We start from the raw sequence: 20,172 nt of genomic DNA on the forward strand, positions 1-20,172 counted from the left end.
AGGGTAAAGAGAGCAAGGCTTCCGTAGGGGTTGGATATGTCAAGGCCTACAGGGAAGGCAAGATAAGTGCTATGGATGTTCCAGGTAGATTTGCTTCCCATTCTCAGTCAGCCTGGGGATAAATCCATGTAATACAGAGGGCTGACTTCCCCTCACTCTTCCCTTTGCATTAGGGAAAAAGGAACATCTTAACTACTGGGTCCTGATCCCTGCTCCCTGACTAGTCTATACAATCTTTTTTTACATTTTTTTTAACAAAGTATAGATTTTCCTAGAAAGGTAATCCAGGACTAGTGGTGATCAGCGGTGCAGAGTCTAGTTGGAGGCCTGTGGCTAGTGGGGTCCCCCAGGGGTCAGTCCTTGGTCCAGTCCTGTTCAATTTATTCATCAATGACCTGGATGAAGGCACAGAGTGCTCCCTCAGCAAGTTTGCTGATGATACCAAACTGGGAGGAGTAGCCGATACCCCAGAGGGCTGCGCTGCCATCCAGAGGGACCTGGACAGACTGGACAACTGGGCGGTGAAAAACCTCATGCAATTCAACAAGGCCAAGTGCAAGGTCCTGCACCTGGGGAGGAATAACCCCAGACACCAGTACAGGCTGGGGACCGAGCTTGTGGAGAGCAGCTCTGCAGAGAAAGACCTGGGTGTCATGGTGGATGACAAGTTGACCATGAGGCAGCAGGGTGCCCTCGTGGCCAAGAAGGCCAATGGGATCCTGGGCTGCATTAAGAAGAGCATCTCTAGCAGGTCGAGGGAGGTGATCCTGCCCCTCTACTCAGCCCTGGTGAGGCCGCATCTGGAGTACTGTGTCCAGTTCTGGGCTCCACAGTACAAGAGGGATGTGGAGCTGCTGGAGAGAGTCCAGCGCAGGGCTACAAGGATGATCAGGGGCCTGGAACATCTGCCCTATGAGGAGAGGCTGAGTGAGCTGGGCCTGTTCAGCCTGGAGAAGAGAAGGCTGAGAGGGGATCTAATCAGTGTATATAAATACCTCAAGGGAGGGAGTGCAGAGGACGGGGATGGTCTCTTTTCAGTGGTGGCCACTGATAGGACTAGAGGAAATGGCCGGAAACTGAAACATCAAAAATTCCATAGGAACTTAAGGAAAAATTTCTTAACAGTGAGGGTGACAGAGCACTGGAACAGGCTGCCCAGAGAGGTTGTGGAGTCTCCTTCTCTGGAGATCTTCAAAACCCGCTTGGATGCAGTCCTGTGCCACGTGCTTTAGGTGTCCCTGCGTATGCAGGGGGGTTGGACTAGATGATCTCTAGAGGTCCCTTCCAACCCTAAGCATTCTATGATTCTATGATTCTATGATTCTATGACTGTGCACTTTCAGCTGAGAAGCCCTAATCCATAGACAACAGACGCTCGCTCCTCTCTGTTGCTTTCCACCTCACCCTGTGAACCTCTCTTGCTGGGTCGATCAGTTTGCGATGGGTAGGCAGAGCAAGGAGAAGCTATGTTTCATCCCCTTAGGCTTCTGCCTGGGGAATTTTATGCCTCACTAGAAAATAGATATTATTCCTCTTGTCTTTGGGTATAGGCACTCTGAATACTGCTCCATGGGCCGGTGTTTTAAAGGTCTCTAGATATCTGCTTATTTTCCATTGATGAACTCAAAGTCCTGACTCCAAATCTTCTGATTCTCTACCATCTATGAATGACGTCCCTTAGCTCTGCAATCCTTTATTTGTAAAACATTCACGTATAGTCTGTCTTTTCTACTTAGACTGTGTGATCACTTGAGCAAGGCTCATCTGTTACTTTGCTGGTTATACTGCACATAATCCCATGGGGTCCCAGGTTCAGTGGGAACATCTGGACTGTGCTGTAATAAAATAATAATTGATGATGGTGCTACTGTGTAATGCTTTTTGCACACAACAAACATAAAATATCTTGTAAAGAACATTTGTGATCTGTTTGTGTGTTGCTGTTGTTTCATGGCAACATTTTCTGCTTACCCTATGTCCCAGCCACTAATATCTTCCATTAATAGAGGAGAACTTTTAATGTTTTGCATGGAAGGAAAACACCACCTTTGATGTTAAGTCAGCATCTGCTTCCTTCCTTTTTAGTTATCCATGCCATAGGGTATTATCTGACCTATAAAGAAAAGAAAACTGCGTGAAAGTGACCTGGAGTTTTGAATTATAGTTTCCTTTATGGAAACCAACTACAGAACTTAAAGCAAAAATATCATTTCTATGATTATTTTGTCCCAATTTATAGCATGTAAAAGTTATACCATGTGATTAAAGGCTTTTAGGTGAGATAGATACTCTGTATTATATTCTGTGATGTGTGTTAGAACCCTGGCATATATCTATGGAAAATGCTAGCTGAGTTACTTGTACATTCTAGGGATTTTTCTGTAAAGATTAAGGAAAACAGAATGTGATAAGTATTTTAATAATTACTTTCTTAATGGGCAAAAACTTTGTGAAAGCATCAGTATTGTAAATAGGGCGAAGCCTTTTCTACAAGTTTTACAAAGTTTCATGTTAGATCAAGAGAATATGTTTTCCAAATTAAAAATCCAAGGAGCAAATAGTTCTAGTTGTTTGCAGTAACAGAGTTCCTTAATATGAATGATCAGTGTCCACCAAATATAATGGGAACTGAATTTTTCTATTAGCTTTTAAGGGCTTGAGAGTTAGCCTTAGAAATTCATCTAATGTTGGTTCACATCTCAGAATCAACTGTTAAGAGTATTTTCTTTATTTGCTAACAAAGGGTCTTTTCTTCTGCCAAATAAATATTGTTAACGTGCTTCAAAACACTCCCATGTGCTTCAAAATACCCCACTACTGCAAAAAATCTCCCAGGAAATGGCCATTTTTTGTTCTATTGTTCACACACTGATTGATAACTTTAAAAGAGTCTAGACTTTATACTGAAATTTGTGTCTCACTTGCAATGTTGATAAGATAAATCTACAAATTTATTCCAGTAACAGATCATTTCTGAGTAAAATTCCTGACTTCTGGATAATTAACTGCAAAGCATAGCATTTCTGTATCTCTTGTGGATACGTTTTTAAACAGAAGGATTCTATTCAAGCATAAGAAAAAAATGTTTTTATTGTGATTGGTGATCGAACAGTGGAGCAGGTTGCCCACAGCGGTTGTGGAGTCTCATCTTTGGAGATATTCTGAACCTGACTGGACATGGTCCGAGGCAGCCTGCGGTAGTTGACTCCTCTGTTTTGAGCAGAGGACTTGGACTAGATGATATGCAGAGATGCCTTCCAACCCCAATTCCTCCATGATTCGATGATGTATTCTCTGTTTACTCTCTCCTGTTTAACGAGTACAGGAATGGTGTATTAATTACACTCGTTTTCTCAGTGACACTGGTTTTTTGTTTGACTGTTCCAGTTTAGATGATATCTTAGTTGGAGCCCCTCTCTTCATGGAAAGAGAATTTGAGAGCAAGCCTAAAGAAGTTGGGCAAGTTTATCTATACCTTCAAGAGAGTGCTTTGCTCTTCCGAGATGCACAAATTCTGACAGGCACGGAAGTGTTTGGGAGATTTGGCAGTGCAATCACACACCTTGGAGATCTCAATCAGGATGGATACAATGGTAATATACACAGAATATTATATTTCTATGTATAAGATTAAAATTAAGAATGACTAAATGGTGCATAATGGGATCTTTTTTTTTCAAATGTCTATGGCACACACCCAACAAAGCATTCATGCAATTAAGCTGAAATTTAGGGAGAACTATCTAACTTGCATAACCATCTAACTTGCATAACTGGATGCACCTACAGCTAGGCTCCTGGACATGGCCAGTCTTTCCTGCATGCATTTCTTGATTTCTTATTTCGGAGATGAGAAATCAGGAATCTCTGATTCTAAAATGCTAAGAAGTTGTTTTGTGGAGGAATTATCTTGCACGGTGACCTTAAAGATACCTGGCTCACTGAGGAAAAAAGAAATGGACATAACTCCTCCTTAGCTTGAGGGCTCTTTTTCACAGTGCTCTACCATTAGACTCTAAGGCAAAGTGCCCTGTTTATGGCTCCTTTGATGGGCTAAGTCCTTTAAGGATCCACAGGACTGTATTGGGGCCCAGGGTGCACAAAAGTCTGAATGTCTTCCTATGAAGGGAGGCCCGTGGGATGTGGTTGCTGAGGGTACCCTCCCTGGGCTGTCAGGGAATCCCACTGTGTGTCCATCCAACTTGTTTTCCAGCTGTGAGGAATACTGGATACCATTAACTTCTTCGGATGAGGAATACTGGTCTCCCAGCTCTCGGGCATTCTGCTAAGGAAAGAAAGAGACATTCTTGCTTTTTGCTTTCACTGTTTTGGAAAAAGCTGAGAAGGATCTAGAGCCAAGGTCCTCAATTTCATGAATGATAATGATAATGCATAGATCTTCAGTGTCCTAGTGAAGGCAGGAAGCCCAGGCTGGGCCTAGCAAAATGTGCTGGGGGAAATGAGGAAAAGTTTGTGTTGATTTAAATAGATAGAAGTAGGAACAACCATTCATTAAGTATTGGTTTATTAAAATTCATTAAATTGTTTGGAAATGTGGCAGAGAAATCCAGTGTAGACATGAGCCATTGTCATGAAAATTTGACATATAAAAGAGACTAATATTTTTGCGCATTTGGCTTAAAAATAGAAACCTTAAAGAAGGGAAGAAAGTCATAATTCTGGGGTATATATAGCAGAAGCCACTTCGGTCTGTTTTCTTGCAAAGACTTCCTGCTTTAGTCTAATTGTGTCAATTCTTTTTGTTCGTTTATCATGCTACAGACATTGCTGTCGGTGCACCATTTGCAGGAGAAGAGAGAAGAGGTAAAGTGTTCATTTACAATGGATACAGTGATGGGTTAAATACCAACCCTTCCCAGGTTCTCCAGGGAGCCTGGGCCTCACAGTCCATGCCTTCGGGATTTGGCTTCACCCTAAGAGGAGACTCAGATGTAGACAAGAATGATTACCCAGGTAAGACTTTTCCATAAGAAAGAGAATTCCATTATTTCAATTCTCTGGAAAATGCATCATGCCTAAACTTCCCCCTTTGGGAGGTAGAGGTCAATTTAAAAAGTAGACATGTTTTTGGATAGTTCTAGCTTACCTTCCTGAGAGTTAAAATCAGACAAAACAAATACTCCCTTTCCTGTGAAAAGACATGATTAGAAGTGCAAGAAAGGTCTTAAATAGTTTCATTAACATAAAACATGTGAAGTTTGCAATAAAAAGCTTAACCCTTTTGCCTCCTTTCAAAAATTGAATGCTGTCCGCTTGTTGAACTTGTAATGTCTCCTTCATCCTGACATTCTTTCTTAATTAAAAACATGTTGTGTTGTAGAAGAAGGGATTGACTTTGTTTTGTTGCAAAATTGTTTTCTTAAAACTTTGCTTTCTGAAGCACTGAAGCACACTGGTCTACATGTAGGGTCTTAATGGCCTTGATGTCATTACAAAAAATGTACAAAGAGCACAAAGACATTGCTTGGAGGCAGAGATTTTATTTGGGCCTCTCTATGTTTGTTTCTGTTTTCATTTGGCTATATGGACTCTTTGTTTTCAAATTATCTTTGATTCTTCCTTTTAGTTTATGTGAAATCTCTTCAAATTTATCAATTTTGTAACAATTCTTGAATGAATTTTCCCGTTTTGTTGTGAAGGAGGTGGTTTGGTGATTTTTTTGTTTGTTTGTGTGTTTTGTTTTATGAGGACTGTTCCTAGCATTACAGGCTGCCTGAGCATTTAAGATATTTTAAATGTAATTTTATTTACTCTCTGTCCTCTAGGGACAAATCTGTTCTGTTTCTCTTTGTCAAAATTTAGCAGCCTAACAAGAGTGTGCAACAGAATATCATATCTTTTCACAACAGAAGGCTGTTAGTCTGTATTTCATAACTCACTATGAAATAACCTTTGCTATTTTCAAGGTTTTTTCAAGGCTGATGGGCTTGAGAGTTGTATTGTTTCAAAAGTGAACACAGTGATTTTCAAAAGGACAAAAAGTGGGATCTATTCTGTCTTTTCGTGATGGATCATAAGAAATTGAGAGATTTCTTTTTAAAAGCTAGCAAGAGAGTTTCTGTGGAGGTGTGTTCACCTCCACAGGTAGGAGTAAAAATTAAGTAAAATCAAGTAAAAATTAAGGCAGTAGTGAACAGAAAAGCTGACTAGAGTAATAAAGTGAGGTAGTCACAAACCTGAAGTGAGAAGATCTTTAGCATTTTAGAAAAGAAAGGGTTTTAAACACTGCTTGACCTTTTGTTTGCTTTTTGTTGATGATGATGCTATTAATAGTCTTTCATTGTCCATGACTAACGGGGTTTTTTGACAAAGGAGCTCTTTATTAAAGTTTTGCCATTTAAGCATTCTCTAAAGTACCCACAAGGCCCCCAGCAAAACCAAAGAAAACAGGATATTACATTCCTGACATTTCCAAGATTGAAAGATAGAAAGAGGCAAAGAAGAGATCGTTTCAGGTTGTCTTTGAGACATATTGATAAGAAGAAAAAGTATACATTAAAATACTTTTTATGGAACACCCTTTAAGCATATTAATGTAGATTTTGAGTGACAGGCCTGGATCTCTCTAAATGTGCATTCACTGCTCTAGCCAGTCCAGCTAGGAGATATACTGGATTTATTCTCCTTGACACTGTTGTCTCCATCTTGCAGCCTACCTGAAGAATTTTGCACTTTGATATCAGCTTACTGTGTGCTAGAAGGGAGTGGATTTGGTTTTAGTTACTTGAATATTAGTTGTTTTAAAACAGCAGCTTCATTTATCATAATGAGCTTTTCCCTCGTGTTCTGTCAAATACCAGAATGCGCAGCCTAGAGCAGGAGGGAGAACCTGTCCGAAAAAGGGAGAACAAAAATCTTACTGTTAATCAGATACCTCTTCTTTACTCTGCAGAGACCTGAAACACCAAAATAAAGCATGTAAAAATAGTGCAACCTTGGCACAATGTTAGCACAACAATGGAATACCTTCCTATGGGAAAAAGAAGGAAAGAAAGAATATGGGGAAATGTCCGGCACAAACACCCTAGGCAGTCAAGTAATCCTTCTTGTATCAGAAAATTTTCTTCTCCCCCTCCTGACAGCCCTTGTACAAAGGGGAAAGGAGGGGTAGGACTAGGAAGGAATAGGAAGGAAGTTTTATTTTAGATGTCAGCTGTGAAGTATTATCTGATTAAAAGGTCCAGGAAAATACTTTCTGTAATTCATTGCTTCTCAAACTGCTGGTCATGACTGTGGCTCATAGAGGTGTGTGAAAGATTAGGAAAATCCCAGCATTTTTCAGTTGAGCATTTTAACACGTGTATTATTAAAAATAATAATAAAAAGAAGTAAATATAAATGCAAGAAAATGTTTTATAAATAGAAGTACGCTGACCAGTCTCAGAATTTCATTTCCCTGGAGACTGAGAAATAAGAGCTGGCTGTAATGGCTCGTTGTAGGTATAAACACACCTTGCCACAGTCTGTCTTTGCTGAGCCCAGGAACAAGTGCTTTTAATGCAGCAGGTGACTGAGTTATGAGTTAGGAAATAAGATTTCTAAAATGTGTAGGTGAACCACAGTCATTTTTTTTTCCAGTGGGAGAAAGGTCAAAGCTTGTCTTGGTTAGAAGTTTGAGTCTGAATTTACCTGGATTTCTCCTGGAGAAGAACAGCCCATCTCATCTGATACAGGGATTGAACAGGGGCTGCCTAACACTCGGTGCTGTTCAGATCCATCAGCTTTACAGGGAGTGCAGGGGTGGCTTCTCCTTCCTCCTGCAAAGGGAAAAAGGCCATCTCCTGCATCCTGAGCTTATCTAAGGAGGGCAGAAGAAGACCCCCTTGTCCCTCCTGGGTAAACAGAGCTGAGTGAGGGAAAGTGCATAACTAACACAGGAGGAAAAACATCAGGGACACATTTAACTGCACCATAGTGGAGTGGGCAGGGAAGAATGTAATACAACCATACTGGTAAAATCAAAGATCTGTCTAGCACCATAGCCTATCTCCAACCATGGTCAAGGGTGCAACTGTGATATTTCCCAGAATATTCACTTGTCCCTAACCATCTGGAAAAGCAAAGTGTCCCTGAGTCACAGGTGACATTTTAAATTTAATAAACCTAGGTTGATTTTTCTTCCACTAGTTTGGCCAATCAGCTTTTGAAAGCACCAAATTTTTTTACCTGAAACACCCACAAAGACCTGGGATATTAATCTGGGAGACTGCTAATTTGCACGGACCAAAATAAGATCAGAACCTAACTAAAGTATAACAGTGCAACAGCCTAACAGTAGTGTTTGGGCAGTGAAAAGACTCTTGCCCATACCCTGGCGGTATTTAGTTAACACATGCAGCTTTTCACTGCACAAAACACAGGACTCAGACAGCTGAGTGACCACTTAGTCAATGTATCTAAAAATCAAACTTTCTCCAGTGGTTTCAGCATACAGACAAGCTGCTTCCCCTGCTCATTAGCAGTCTCATCACTGCAATCGCCATCTGTTGTCAGCTGCCCCAGTGTTGATGCTGTCAATGTAACAGTAGCAGGCTGCTCTCAGCATTGCGAAAATACAGGGATTTGTCTAACTTTTCAATAAAGAATATGTTTTGTTGTTGAACACAACCAGTGGTCTACATCTCCACAGATTTCCAAGGAAGGACTTGTGTAAACTGGGCTGTATCCACAAACACTCCAATGACGTGTGCCCAGAATCAACATGCATCAGGGTGATAATACCCTACTGTGCTGTGCAGGCTCAGGCTGTTTTGAAAGCAGTGAGAAACTGTCAGGCCTGGGAAGCACCAAAGGCAGAAAGTTACATGGGTCATCCCCACAGCCCTATCACTGGGGATGTGCAACCTGTCCTCTGCCACAACCACTGCTTTTCATCTCCAGCCCCAAGAGACCAAAAAATGGTGGGAATGGCAGCAAAGAGATGGGCCAGATAAGGCTAGTGAGAAGAAAGCTGTAAGAGGAGCAGATGTCTGTCAGATAGATCCAGGGTGGCAAGTCCTCAGTGTGTGTATTCAAGAGGCTAAAGCGCAGTGTAGCACAACGCTGATAAGTTTTGTAGCATACTTGTCTGAGATATGCAGGATCTCTCCAATATGCACATAGGATTTGAAGGAAAAGATCTGTTAACCCTTTGAGGCTCTATCTGTACTAGTAAATTATTGTGCCTCTGACCATTCTCTGGTTCTGGACTGTCACAGAACTGTCCACATTCATACTATTAAACTTACTTTCTTGCCCAAAAAGGGTGGCAAGATGCATTCCCTCTTTGGGAAGGGTGTCTGTTTAATGCTAACTCCTGACCATTTTTTGGAGACTGCAGGTTGCCACCAGCCAGCTCTTTCAGGGTTATTCTTATAATACCAGCACAAACTGTGCAGATCTGGCACACAGGCACATTACCTGGCACTGTTTGCTAATATTGACATAATCGTATGTCACATGACCCATTTCCAGTTCCCTGTTCTGTTCTGCCCTCAGGATGGTGTTTGCTGGCCAGATGCAAAGCAGGAGAGGGCACCTTTCATGACCCATCCATTGCTCAGCTATTGCAGTAATTCCCCTGATAGTTATTATGACAGCTATTATATTTTTCACTATATTTTTTCTCTTTATTTGCACAGTTTTCTTTGATAACTGAGATTCCTTTATGCCTTTCTCACCATTTACTCTTGCATCTTATGAAACAAACCTGAAAAAGTAAACAAAGCAAAAAAAGATAAAGTGGCCTAAGGCTTAATAAACCAGGAAAAGAAACCAGAACATAAATTCGGGAGTTGGATTGTTTGGTTGAAAGATCTTCATTTCACTTTTTTTATATATAAAATTCTGTTTGGGAAAGTAGTATTAGAAGTCCTCACTCATGCTGCCATATATCAAGTAGATATCGGCTTAGTGAAGTTGCTCTGGATTGATAGCAATGTAAAAAAAACAAACAATATTAAGATAGAAAGGGAGGAGCAGTGAATGGGTGAATAAGGATGAAAGACTTTTTTTTTCTTTTTTTTTTCTTTTTTTTTTCTGCAGTTGCAGAATTTTTTTGTGAGATACTGTGCTGCACTTTGCAGTGCTGTAGTTAGGATGAGGGCATGCCCAGGATCTCCTGCTGTGTCTGCCTCAGCACAACCTCCCTGCCTGTCCTCTGTGCTGAACACATGAGCAGCCTAATCTGGAACATATTGGCAGCCTTTTGGCACAGCCTCCTCTGCCCTGCAGCCAAATCTAGGGCTTTAGGGTCTCTGCTCCATCCTGAATGGCCCTTGTTTGTGTTGTCAAGGAACCTTGACAGGAGCAGGGAATAAGATCTCATCTTAGCTTTGCATTGTGAAATGTAGTTTATTTTATTTATTATTGTATTTATTTTTTAATAAGGTCATTCAACTTTGACAATAACAAAAGAAATTCATAGATATGTTTAATGGGATTTTTTTTTCTTTTTTTTTTTTTTTTTGCTTCTGGACATCTGTTCAAGGCTGGGCTCCACTGAGCACTTGGGATCTGTGATTATCTCGGTAATGGTGCTGTGCTTCCAGCTGCTTCATCTATCCATGCAGGGCTTGGGAATTTGGAGGCTGTACAGTTTCCACCCTCACGTTTCAGCATATGTTCAGCCACTTGGTGGCTGATTATAGCTGAGCAAATAGTTTATAATGAATAACTTATTCCACCCATTAGACTTGCTTCCTTCTTGTGGCATCTCCTTTGGCAGACTGTGGTTTCTTCTAATGCATTTGTCTGACAGAATTATTTAACTGGTTTCTTTTAACAAAATGCAGCAGCGTCCCAAGTAGTGCTCTGGGTGAATTCACTATTCAAAGGCTGATGATTAGTTAATTAGTTAATTGCTCAAATAAATTAGGCAGTATTGTTTCTGCTGCTTGCCCACTTAGATCCTTTGTAAACCTTCCCTATTAACTCAGAGAGTTCCCCTGGGGTTAGCGCTGCTGGAAGTTCACCTTCGATGGATCCCGTTTTCACAGAGTCAGCTCTATTGGCCTGTTCTTTTGGTTATTCTTTAAATGAAGCTTTCGTCAGTGCAGAGAAATGGATAAAGGCATCTTTGGGTCTCCTTGTTCTGACTCAGTTATTATTTAAGTAAGAGTAACACATAGTAAATATAAACAAATAGCTCTAGATACCTTTTAAGAATGAAACAACTGTGACAAGAATTAAGAACTTCCGTAATCCAGTCTAATCTTATTAAAATAGAAATACTTAACAGCTCCATCTGTTAAGTACATTAACTCATTCAGCAGAAGTACATTAACTCATTCAGCAGAAAGAAAACCCTCAGGTTTCTTTCTGAGAGGCATGTGTTCTTCAGCATTCAAAATTTTTTGAGAGCAGTAGGCAGCATGCCAACAATACCACAGAATTGTAATCTAATGATGATTAAATTATGAAATTGGTCCAGAAGGAGAGAATTGTGGAAGACAAAAAAAGATCAAATCAATGAAAAGCTGTGTTTGCTCTGATGAGAGAGGACTGTTGATCGTGGGAGCTACAACAAGGTTGTAGGCTCTGCCAGTAAATGCAGCAAAGCAGAAGTGTTTCTACCAGCCAAGTGCGTTTTCACATGAGTTGCCATGTGAATAATATGTGACAATATAAATAAATAAAGTGACAAGCCAAGAATCTCCTGCAAATATGTTGATTTCATGGCAAATTAGTGGGTTTTTTTCTATTTAATTTACAGACAACGCTTTTCTAAAAATTCTTTTAATACAATTCAAAGTATTGTTCTCTGTGGAATATAAGAATAAAACAATTAATCCCAATAAACAGCAATTCACAAAAGTGGCAAAACATTAACTACCCTCTTTGGATTTGTTTGTAGTATAATGGAGTGAAAAAAGCACCATTGTATGGGGAGATGGTCTCATTTAGACAAAAAGGGAGGATTGAAATGAATTAGCCCTAGTTGTTATTAACAGATTTGCTACCAGAATTGCTGAAAATGGAAAAGAATCAAGGCAGCTGTGAACAGTAGGTTTAGAAAAGAGTAATTGTTGTGGTTGAATGTAGATTTCAACTATTTTTTTTTGAATAATGTTGGCTGACCTGGGTAATCCTGTATCCTTATTATGCTCAAGGCTCTAGTAATGACTCTTGAACAGAATTTTCCAGCTGGGATTTGGGAACTTAGGACTTTCTGAAATCAGCAGAAGACAGAAAGAGAAATCTAATCATGGACCTTCTTGGCACCAGATCAGCTGGGGGAAAAAAGGAAAGAGGCCCAGAAAGATTTTTAACAGGGTTTGCAGTTTTTCAGTTTTCTCATTCCCTCTTCATAAAGTTTCCATCAGCAACTGTACTCAGATAGGATCCTAATTGTTTTCCGGTAGCTGTAATATGCCACTAAACTGACAGACTGCACAAGGTGGTGTTTAAATATGTCAGCAAATCATTCTGAGTCCCTAACGTGAACATTTTCATGCCTGTATGCTGGTAGATACAGCCGTGATGGGGAAAATGACTCAGCCATCCGTTGTTTCATTCTTGGATTTCTTGCAAGTGAAGCTTGTGCCAAGTGTGCAGGTCTTTACTGGGTGCTGGTGCTTGTGGCCACTGATCACTTACTCCATGAGTAAAACAGGCTGCCCAAGGAATTTATGGAGTCACCATCTCTAACAGTGTTCAAGAAACATGTAGATGAGGCACTTAGGGACATGGTTTAACAGGCATGGTGGTGATGGGTTTACCGTTGGACTCAATGTTCTTAAAGGTCTCTTTCAACCATAATTATTCTATGATTCTATGACAGCTATGGGCAGAACCAACCTGCAGCTGCCACTGTGCCCTTTGCAGCCCTGGTTATGCTGGCGTCTTTGTTATAGAATTCCAAATTCTTTGTCAAACTGTTATTTTTCAGCTAGTGACCTTTACATCAGTGATACTGCATGTTTAGCAATTACAAGCAATGAATAAAGACAACTTCTCTCTATTTTTAGGAGAGGAAAAGTTGCCAAACCAGATAATTTAGACATCTCATGCATTTGTTCATGGAGATGATTAATAGCCTTTCCTCTGCAGAACACACAGTAAATTCAAAACTTCTGCTTATAAATGACTCTGATTTGATGTGAGTTCAAATATCATGGATTTCTATGTGTGACAAAAATAGATTTTTTTCTAACAATGGGTATAGGATTCGGACCCCATAAAATAATGAAAGAAAGAAGAATAAAATTACTGTTCTGTTGCAGAAAAAGTAAAAATAGAGCATAACCAGAATGGATTTTCCAGTGAATATCCTGTCTGGACATAAAATGACCTGGTCCTTATTTCACAGTTTACCTATCACCGCTGGATATAAGTACGTTTTGTTGTTTGCATACTCATTACTGAGTCCTCTTTTTCTGCTTAATAATTTCTCAAGTTCTTCAACTCAAGAGTAAGCATAGTCTAGAGCAAAGAAAAAAAGACATGTCTGGGATCAAGTAACAGCTCCCAGAGTAGGATGGAAGTGGTCCTCACTGCCAGGACATGCTCACGTGGGCCCTGTGTGATGTTGTCCTGATTAAATGTCCTCAGCCTTTTTCCTGCACGTCCAAGCCTGGCTGAGGTGACAGTACAGAAAGAATGATTTCTCATGCAAGAGCAATATTTTTATGCCTGGGGGCTATCATTTCTTCCCTAGACCCATTGCCCTCTTTTTAAAACAGGCTGGGCTTTGTTGCAAAGAAGCAATCAATTAGCCCTTAAACAGATACGAAGATCTTAATGGTCTCTACCCATTAATATCAAAGTGAAGCTGCCAAAATGTTGGTTGACAACTCCACTGAACTCTGGGTGTTCAAATTAAGGGCTCATTTACACTAGTGAAACTAACAGTAACTCACAGAGTCTTTTATTTTAGTTTCAGATTCAAACAGGCTTCCTCAAGCTTCCTCAAGTTGGGTGTTCAAGCTCTCCCTTGTGCTCATGAGCACTTTAGTTTTAGTGAAAGACCGCGTTATGATCATTGCAAATCCAGGGTCTTCATAAATCCTGAATATCTGCCTGTTTTGTCTCTGCCATAACCTAGCCTAACTGAATCCTTTGGGGATTTCTAGTCCCAGTATAAAACAGAACATGCTCTAAGTTCGTCTGTGGCAGAATTCATAGCAAACATGCAGCCAGGAAGGACAGAACTAATGGAAATCCTTCCATCTTTCCTTTCACTACCTGTTTATAACACAGATTCTCTTTCAATTTTCTTTTTGTGACTCAGAATATTAAATCTTTTGGGGGTTACGGTGTGTACTCCTATCTGGGAGCCACCAGGGAAAGCTTTGTCATGTGTATTGCCGAGCCTTTATGGTGATGGTGATGTCTCACCACAGTTGTTTATGTCAAGAGAAAAATATCTTAAGAGCTTTGGTACTGTGTGCAAATTGTCTGCAAAAGACATTAATGAAAAGAAGTCATAAATGTCCCAAAAAGGAGATATAGAAACAACAGTCATTTTCTTCTGCCATTTAAATTGTTCCTGACCCTAAAGCATACTTCTGTAAGGCCAGGGGAAGCACAGAAATGTAAATGTTGTAACAAAAAGAGGATCAGACCCATAAACTCTCCACTGCCTCTCCTACTAGGGCATTATTCAGTGGAATTTTTTGTAGGACAGGCTGTTACCCATGTGGAGCATCAAAAGCTTAAACACATTTGTTTAAACTTGTTAAATCCTAACCATCTGAAAGGCACACAGAGCACTGGGAAACATACTACCAGACCTGGCCCAAACCCACCAAGCTAATCACCGCTGAAACATCATGTCTGGTGACTTCAGTGCCTCCTAAGCAAACCAGCTCTAGAACTATGAAAGCACCAAATAAGGGTCGGTTTAAAACCCTGCATTCTGGTTTAGATGAACTAATTTAGCTTGGTGATCTGTGCCACAGCAAGGTCTATTTTAAGACTCAGTCTAGTGAATTCCCCATTTATAAATTAGACCACATGATAATGACAGTGGAATGGAAGTGCTGACCAGCTGAACCTTTCATGAGGGGTATCAAATAGGAACAGAGTCCTTTCGCTTCCCCAGAGGGAAATCCAGCTGGAACAGGCAGAAGAAGTGGTCATCGTTTTCTCCCACAGCCTGGCTTCAGCAGACCTGAGCAGTGCACAGAGCTATTTGGGATCTTTCCAGGGAGTCTTGTCTGGGGACTATAGATAGGAAGAGAAAAAATGACCTGTGGGAGTCCAAGCCAGGCTTGTGTCTAATAACAAATATGTGCCCAAAGCTCTCAACATTAGAAACAATTAAATTGACCATCTTTAGATGCACTGTGTTCATATACATTGAGAGGTAATGCTTAAATTAATGAAATAATGGCATAAAACATGAAGTTGGATTTATGTTGTCAGGAAGGAATCCCATCATCTTTCAATGTGAGCCGAAGGATACTGCCTACAAAGTGGGTTTACATCTGTTTCAGCAATGGCAAGTAGTGATTTGGAAAGTGAAATACACTGTTAAATAATCACTTGGAAAGAATGAATTACTACATTTGTTTTATGTTGCTACCTTTTGAATATAAATGATGTCATTTATGCTGGAGGATACTTCTTCTAAAGCTATTTTGTTTTTCCAGATTTAATTGTAGGTGCATTTGGAGCTGGAAAAGTAGTTGTTTACAGGTATGTGGTAAATATAATGGAATTTGTATTTTATAGCTTCAGTGGAATATCTACAAATAAAACTAATTTCACATTTCTATGTTACTCTGATAGAGTATGTAAAAGGTGGTAATTATGGATGATAATTAAGCATATTTTAGACAATGACAGCAGTTGCTTTATTAGTTTGGTTTTTGCACGTGCTTAAAATTTTCCATTTTTAATGACATTTTCCATGCTTATTCTTAGCTCAAGGAACTTTTTCTTTGGGTAATGTGACTCTCAGCCCACATTAAGTTAGGTAACAAAGGGAAAGTGCATCTTTTCTACCTTTAAAGAACACCACCCATTCCTGTATAATCTAAAAGATCTCACTACGACACATAAGAGAACCATTCAAAAAGCACAATACTGAAAATTCATTTATTTATGTGGGAATGGTACTGGTAAACATTTCAGATTTACAAGTGACTGATTTTTTGCAGGCTATATTCATTTGAGGCTATATACATAGAAATAAAGACCGCTACTTCTGACTTCAGTTTAGAAAACCTGTACGAGATCCTTTTACATAAATCTCCATAACAGCCGCTGACTACTGCAGTTTTCACTAAATGCAGAGTTTGATTAATATCAGTTGTAACTAACAAATGCAGCAGCTAAAATGTACTGCTGCCACTCTATTAGTCCAGCCATGCAGACAATTCTTAACATGTAAATAATCAACTAAAAAGTCACCATTGCTGCAACATTGTAGTCCTATTTCTGATTGCTGTCGTGTTGTCTGTATTCCCAACAGTACCTGTAGAAGGCGGCATGTTCAACTTCCCAACTGAATAAATAGCATAAGATTTAGAGCATAAGTTTTAGACCTGATTTTCCTACTGTCCTATGTAAGAAACATGAAAATAATTTGCAATGCATCACTTTAGAGTGGCGTAAAAGTGACTGCACAGGATGTGAAACATTTGAGAACTAACTCCCAAAGATGTGATTTATTTGATTTCAGTAAATGAAAGGTGAGAGGCCCTCAACCTTTCTATTTCCTGGCCAAAGTGTATCAAATGTTCAAATTTTCATATTGAAGAAACAGGGTATTATTAACTGGAGCTTGCTAGAAAAAAAAAAAGTTTTCTCTGTTGTACAAAAATCAAGAAGATAATTTTACCTTTGAATCTTGTTGAGGTGGTATGTAAAATAATCATACAGGATCAGCTGTCAATTAAAATACAGGGAAAATAACTTTGTGATAAACTATTTTTGTCAGAATTGTGTAAGTTACTGTAAAATAGTATCACTGTCCTAGAAAACGGAATTTAGACCCTTTCTTGTTTTCCTTTCTCTTTTAAACTGCTCTCAGTTACAGCTCATTACTTAATAACACATTGTTATTTATAGTGACAAGAGCTGTCAGATAAAGTTTACCCTCTTATTGCTTGAAGGTATTCCAGATCATATTCTATTTTAAATAAATTATGTTTTTTTATTGGTAGTGGTTTTTTAAATCTTAAATAGAGGGGGCAAATCTGAAAATGTCATTGTTTTTGGAGAAAACAAGAATCTGACAGTTTGTAAAATAATTGATAAAGGTGTGCTGCAATTCTGCCAAGGCAGGCTCTGACCCTTGGTGAAAATCCAGTATAATGGGTCATGTCTGATGTGCCTGAGGCCAGAACATATTTACTGTAACTCAGTGCAGCATACCGTTGCGCTGACACTGCTTGCTGTTACCCTGTGATATCTGTGAAGAACTTTCAAAATATGATAGTAGGAGAGATCATAATTTCTGACAAAAATAAATATCTGTTTGAGTAGGAGCACTTAACGTGTTTTCTCACATGTAATCCTACATTTCTGGCTTCTCTGCAACCATGTCATTTATGTGTTTTCTGTGCTGCAACTTACCTCAACATGATCTTGCTCTGTCTAGTGACCTTTATTTCTGTCCCCCAGAGCCAGACCTGTTGTGACAGTGAACGCTCTGCTCATCCTGAACCCCATGATTGTGAATCCGGACAATAAAACTTGTCAGCTCCCTGGCTCTCAGCTTTTGGTGGCCTGGTAAGTTCATGATTAGACAGAAAACGTCATCATCTTCCTCTTACTTTTCAAATAACTTCTAGTCCAAACTTGTCTTGCACTGTTTTGTTGAAACTGCTAGTTTTCAAGCTTGTGATGAGTCCAACAACGACAAAAATATACAGAACAGAATTCCTGTTGGTACCTTCCATTAACTCACAACTTGTCAAAATAAAGCAGCTGAAAATTCAGTCTTGTGGTATACTGTGTGCCATTAGCTCCTTCTGCATATGAGATGCTCATAGGATCAAGTTGCAAACTTACATGAAGTGTCCAGATGCCTAAAACATAAAGCAGATAAGAGAGACAAGACATAGAAACACAGATCTGCCAAAGCACACATCTTTTGGAGAAAAAGTAACTGGAAATAATACTAAAAGCAGGTGGTTCCATCATTTTCAGTTAAGGGAAGAGATCTCAGTTTTTTATGGAAGAGGTAAAATATATCACCTTATTCTTCTGCCCATCCAGAGAGCAGTTCACAGGATGCTCTACCTGGTTCTCCTTGGTCAGAGGAACGTCGCTCGCAACTGCCATAGACGACAAAGATGGATACATCTTTAAAAGATAATTGTCCATCTACAGAGTAATACAGCTTTTGGTAGAAATGTGAAATCCCAAAACATTTCTATGGAATTAAAATGGCTTTACTGAATGTATTTTTCAAAATTCATCCTGAATTAATCTATGTATATTGTTTGTCTAGGCAGTGAAATAAAGCAACCTTGTACCAGAAGATGGAAACAAGAAAATTGAGCTGGTTGAGAATTTTCCAATGATTTGTTTCTGTAAGAAAACACCAATTTTCAAAACATCAACCACTAACAGAAATATGTCATCTTCTGCAAAAATAATTCCATAAAGGAGGGTCGTATGGGTCCTAAAGACCTATAAAAAGGTCTTCTTGAATAGAACATCCTTATGATGTTCAAGCAACTTCTGTTTTAACATTTTATGTAATATCAATTTTAAAATATCCAGACTGAACTGAAGCAGTTTCATTAACCCAAGTGATGTTTTTTCAAAACATCATTTTTTTTTAGAATTTTTAAAAATACTTAATTCTAGAATGGAGTTAGTTCTCCATAAATCATAACGCTTATCATTTTAGGGGAAGAAAAAGGGTGTTATTTACACAGGAGAAATACATAGAAATACCTGTGTTAAAAAAGAATCCTGCTTTAAAATATTGTTTGAACAGTGGGGGAAAAAGAAGTGAAGCGTACTCCTTAACTTGTATTTTTTTTCATTACCTTTCCTTTTTTCTTTTATAATAATCTTGAAAATGTTCAGTTTTCATCTACAAGAGTTTTAGTAGGAGCCTAATTTATTTTCTGTCTGCTTTGTTCTAAAATATTCTTCCCTAAAGACTTAGATCATAGTATGAAATATTTATCTTAGACTTCCAAAATGACTGAAGAACAGTTGCATTTTTCCACGCCGTATTTTTTCTCTTTAGTTGGTATAAGATTATATTGTACATATGAAAACAATTAGGAAGGGAAACTCCAACAGGCAAAGAATTCCTCAGTCCCCTGGGATAGATTGCTGTATCTCTTACCCAGCTGTGCAACTTGTGTAATACATCTACTGATTGACATTGCATAATCAAAATGAAAGGAAAGCTCCTACCAAAAAAGTTTCAGGAAGTGTAAAGTATGAATAATGATGATTATTGTACATTTTAAAGTATTAGAGAAATATTATTTTAGCCATCATAAAAATTGGAAAACTAAAGCACAGAGGAAACGTGCAAATAAGTTACAAGCTACAAGTAACCTATAAATCAGATTTTAAATCTCAAAAATCTTATAAGCTCAGCTTTTCTTCAGCTTTCATTTTTCAAAAAGCTAAAACATCCCTCAAAAACTCCACAGCATCTCCTTATCAAAATGATGAGCATTCTAGTTTGTCTGCGTTTTTGATCAAACTCTGTGATCTCATTAGAATTATTTCTGCACTGAATATCCTAAAACTCACAATTGTGTGGCCAAATTCTGCCTAATTTGTAATATTGCCTCTCAGATAGCCAGAGGCCAAGAGATTAATCAGCTGCCAAGTCTTGCTGTTTTGCGCTATCATTCCCTTCTTGCCTGAAGTGGAAAGATTAAATCTTGGCTCTTACAGTAACAGTTAAGTATATGACTTCAGATATCAGCTTAAAAATTATGTGACCTCTTAAAGCAGAGACCAATGAGTTTAATACATGATGGCAGTTTATGAGTTTACATTTGAGGAATTACAGCTTTTAGTTATAACATGTCAGAATGGCCTTTGAAGCCTGATACCTAAATTGTGTTTTTGCAGCTACGTGGGCTTTTCTCATGCCTGCTGTTCATGTCCCTGTGTGTTAGCAAATGATCAGTTCTTAACCTGTTGACATATAATTCTAAAAAGGTGGAAATATAGCTGAATTTGCAATTTCTCCATGGAATGTATATCAACACTCCTAATATGTTTGGTGGTTAAGTATAG

At 39.0% G+C, this 20,172-nt stretch overlaps 1 protein-coding gene across 1 annotated transcript in view; it reads left to right on the top strand.

Annotated features, from left to right (window-relative positions):
- Positions 1-20,172, top strand: part of ITGA8 (integrin subunit alpha 8) — a 98,315-nt gene that overhangs the window by 24,892 nt on the left and 53,251 nt on the right. The window contains exons 12-15 of the mRNA XM_010224792.2: positions 3,388-3,593; positions 4,783-4,974; positions 15,594-15,639; positions 17,572-17,679. Of these exons, the coding sequence (XP_010223094.2) occupies positions 3,388-3,593; positions 4,783-4,974; positions 15,594-15,639; positions 17,572-17,679 (552 nt within the window). The remainder of the gene's footprint in view (positions 1-3,387; positions 3,594-4,782; positions 4,975-15,593; positions 15,640-17,571; positions 17,680-20,172) is intronic.

Source organism: Tinamus guttatus, unplaced genomic scaffold (genome assembly GCF_059628265.1).
Source record: "Tinamus guttatus ecotype Peru unplaced genomic scaffold, ASM5962826v1 Tinamus_guttatus_pri_ptg000509l, whole genome shotgun sequence".
NCBI lineage: Eukaryota > Metazoa > Chordata > Aves > Tinamiformes > Tinamidae > Tinamus > Tinamus guttatus.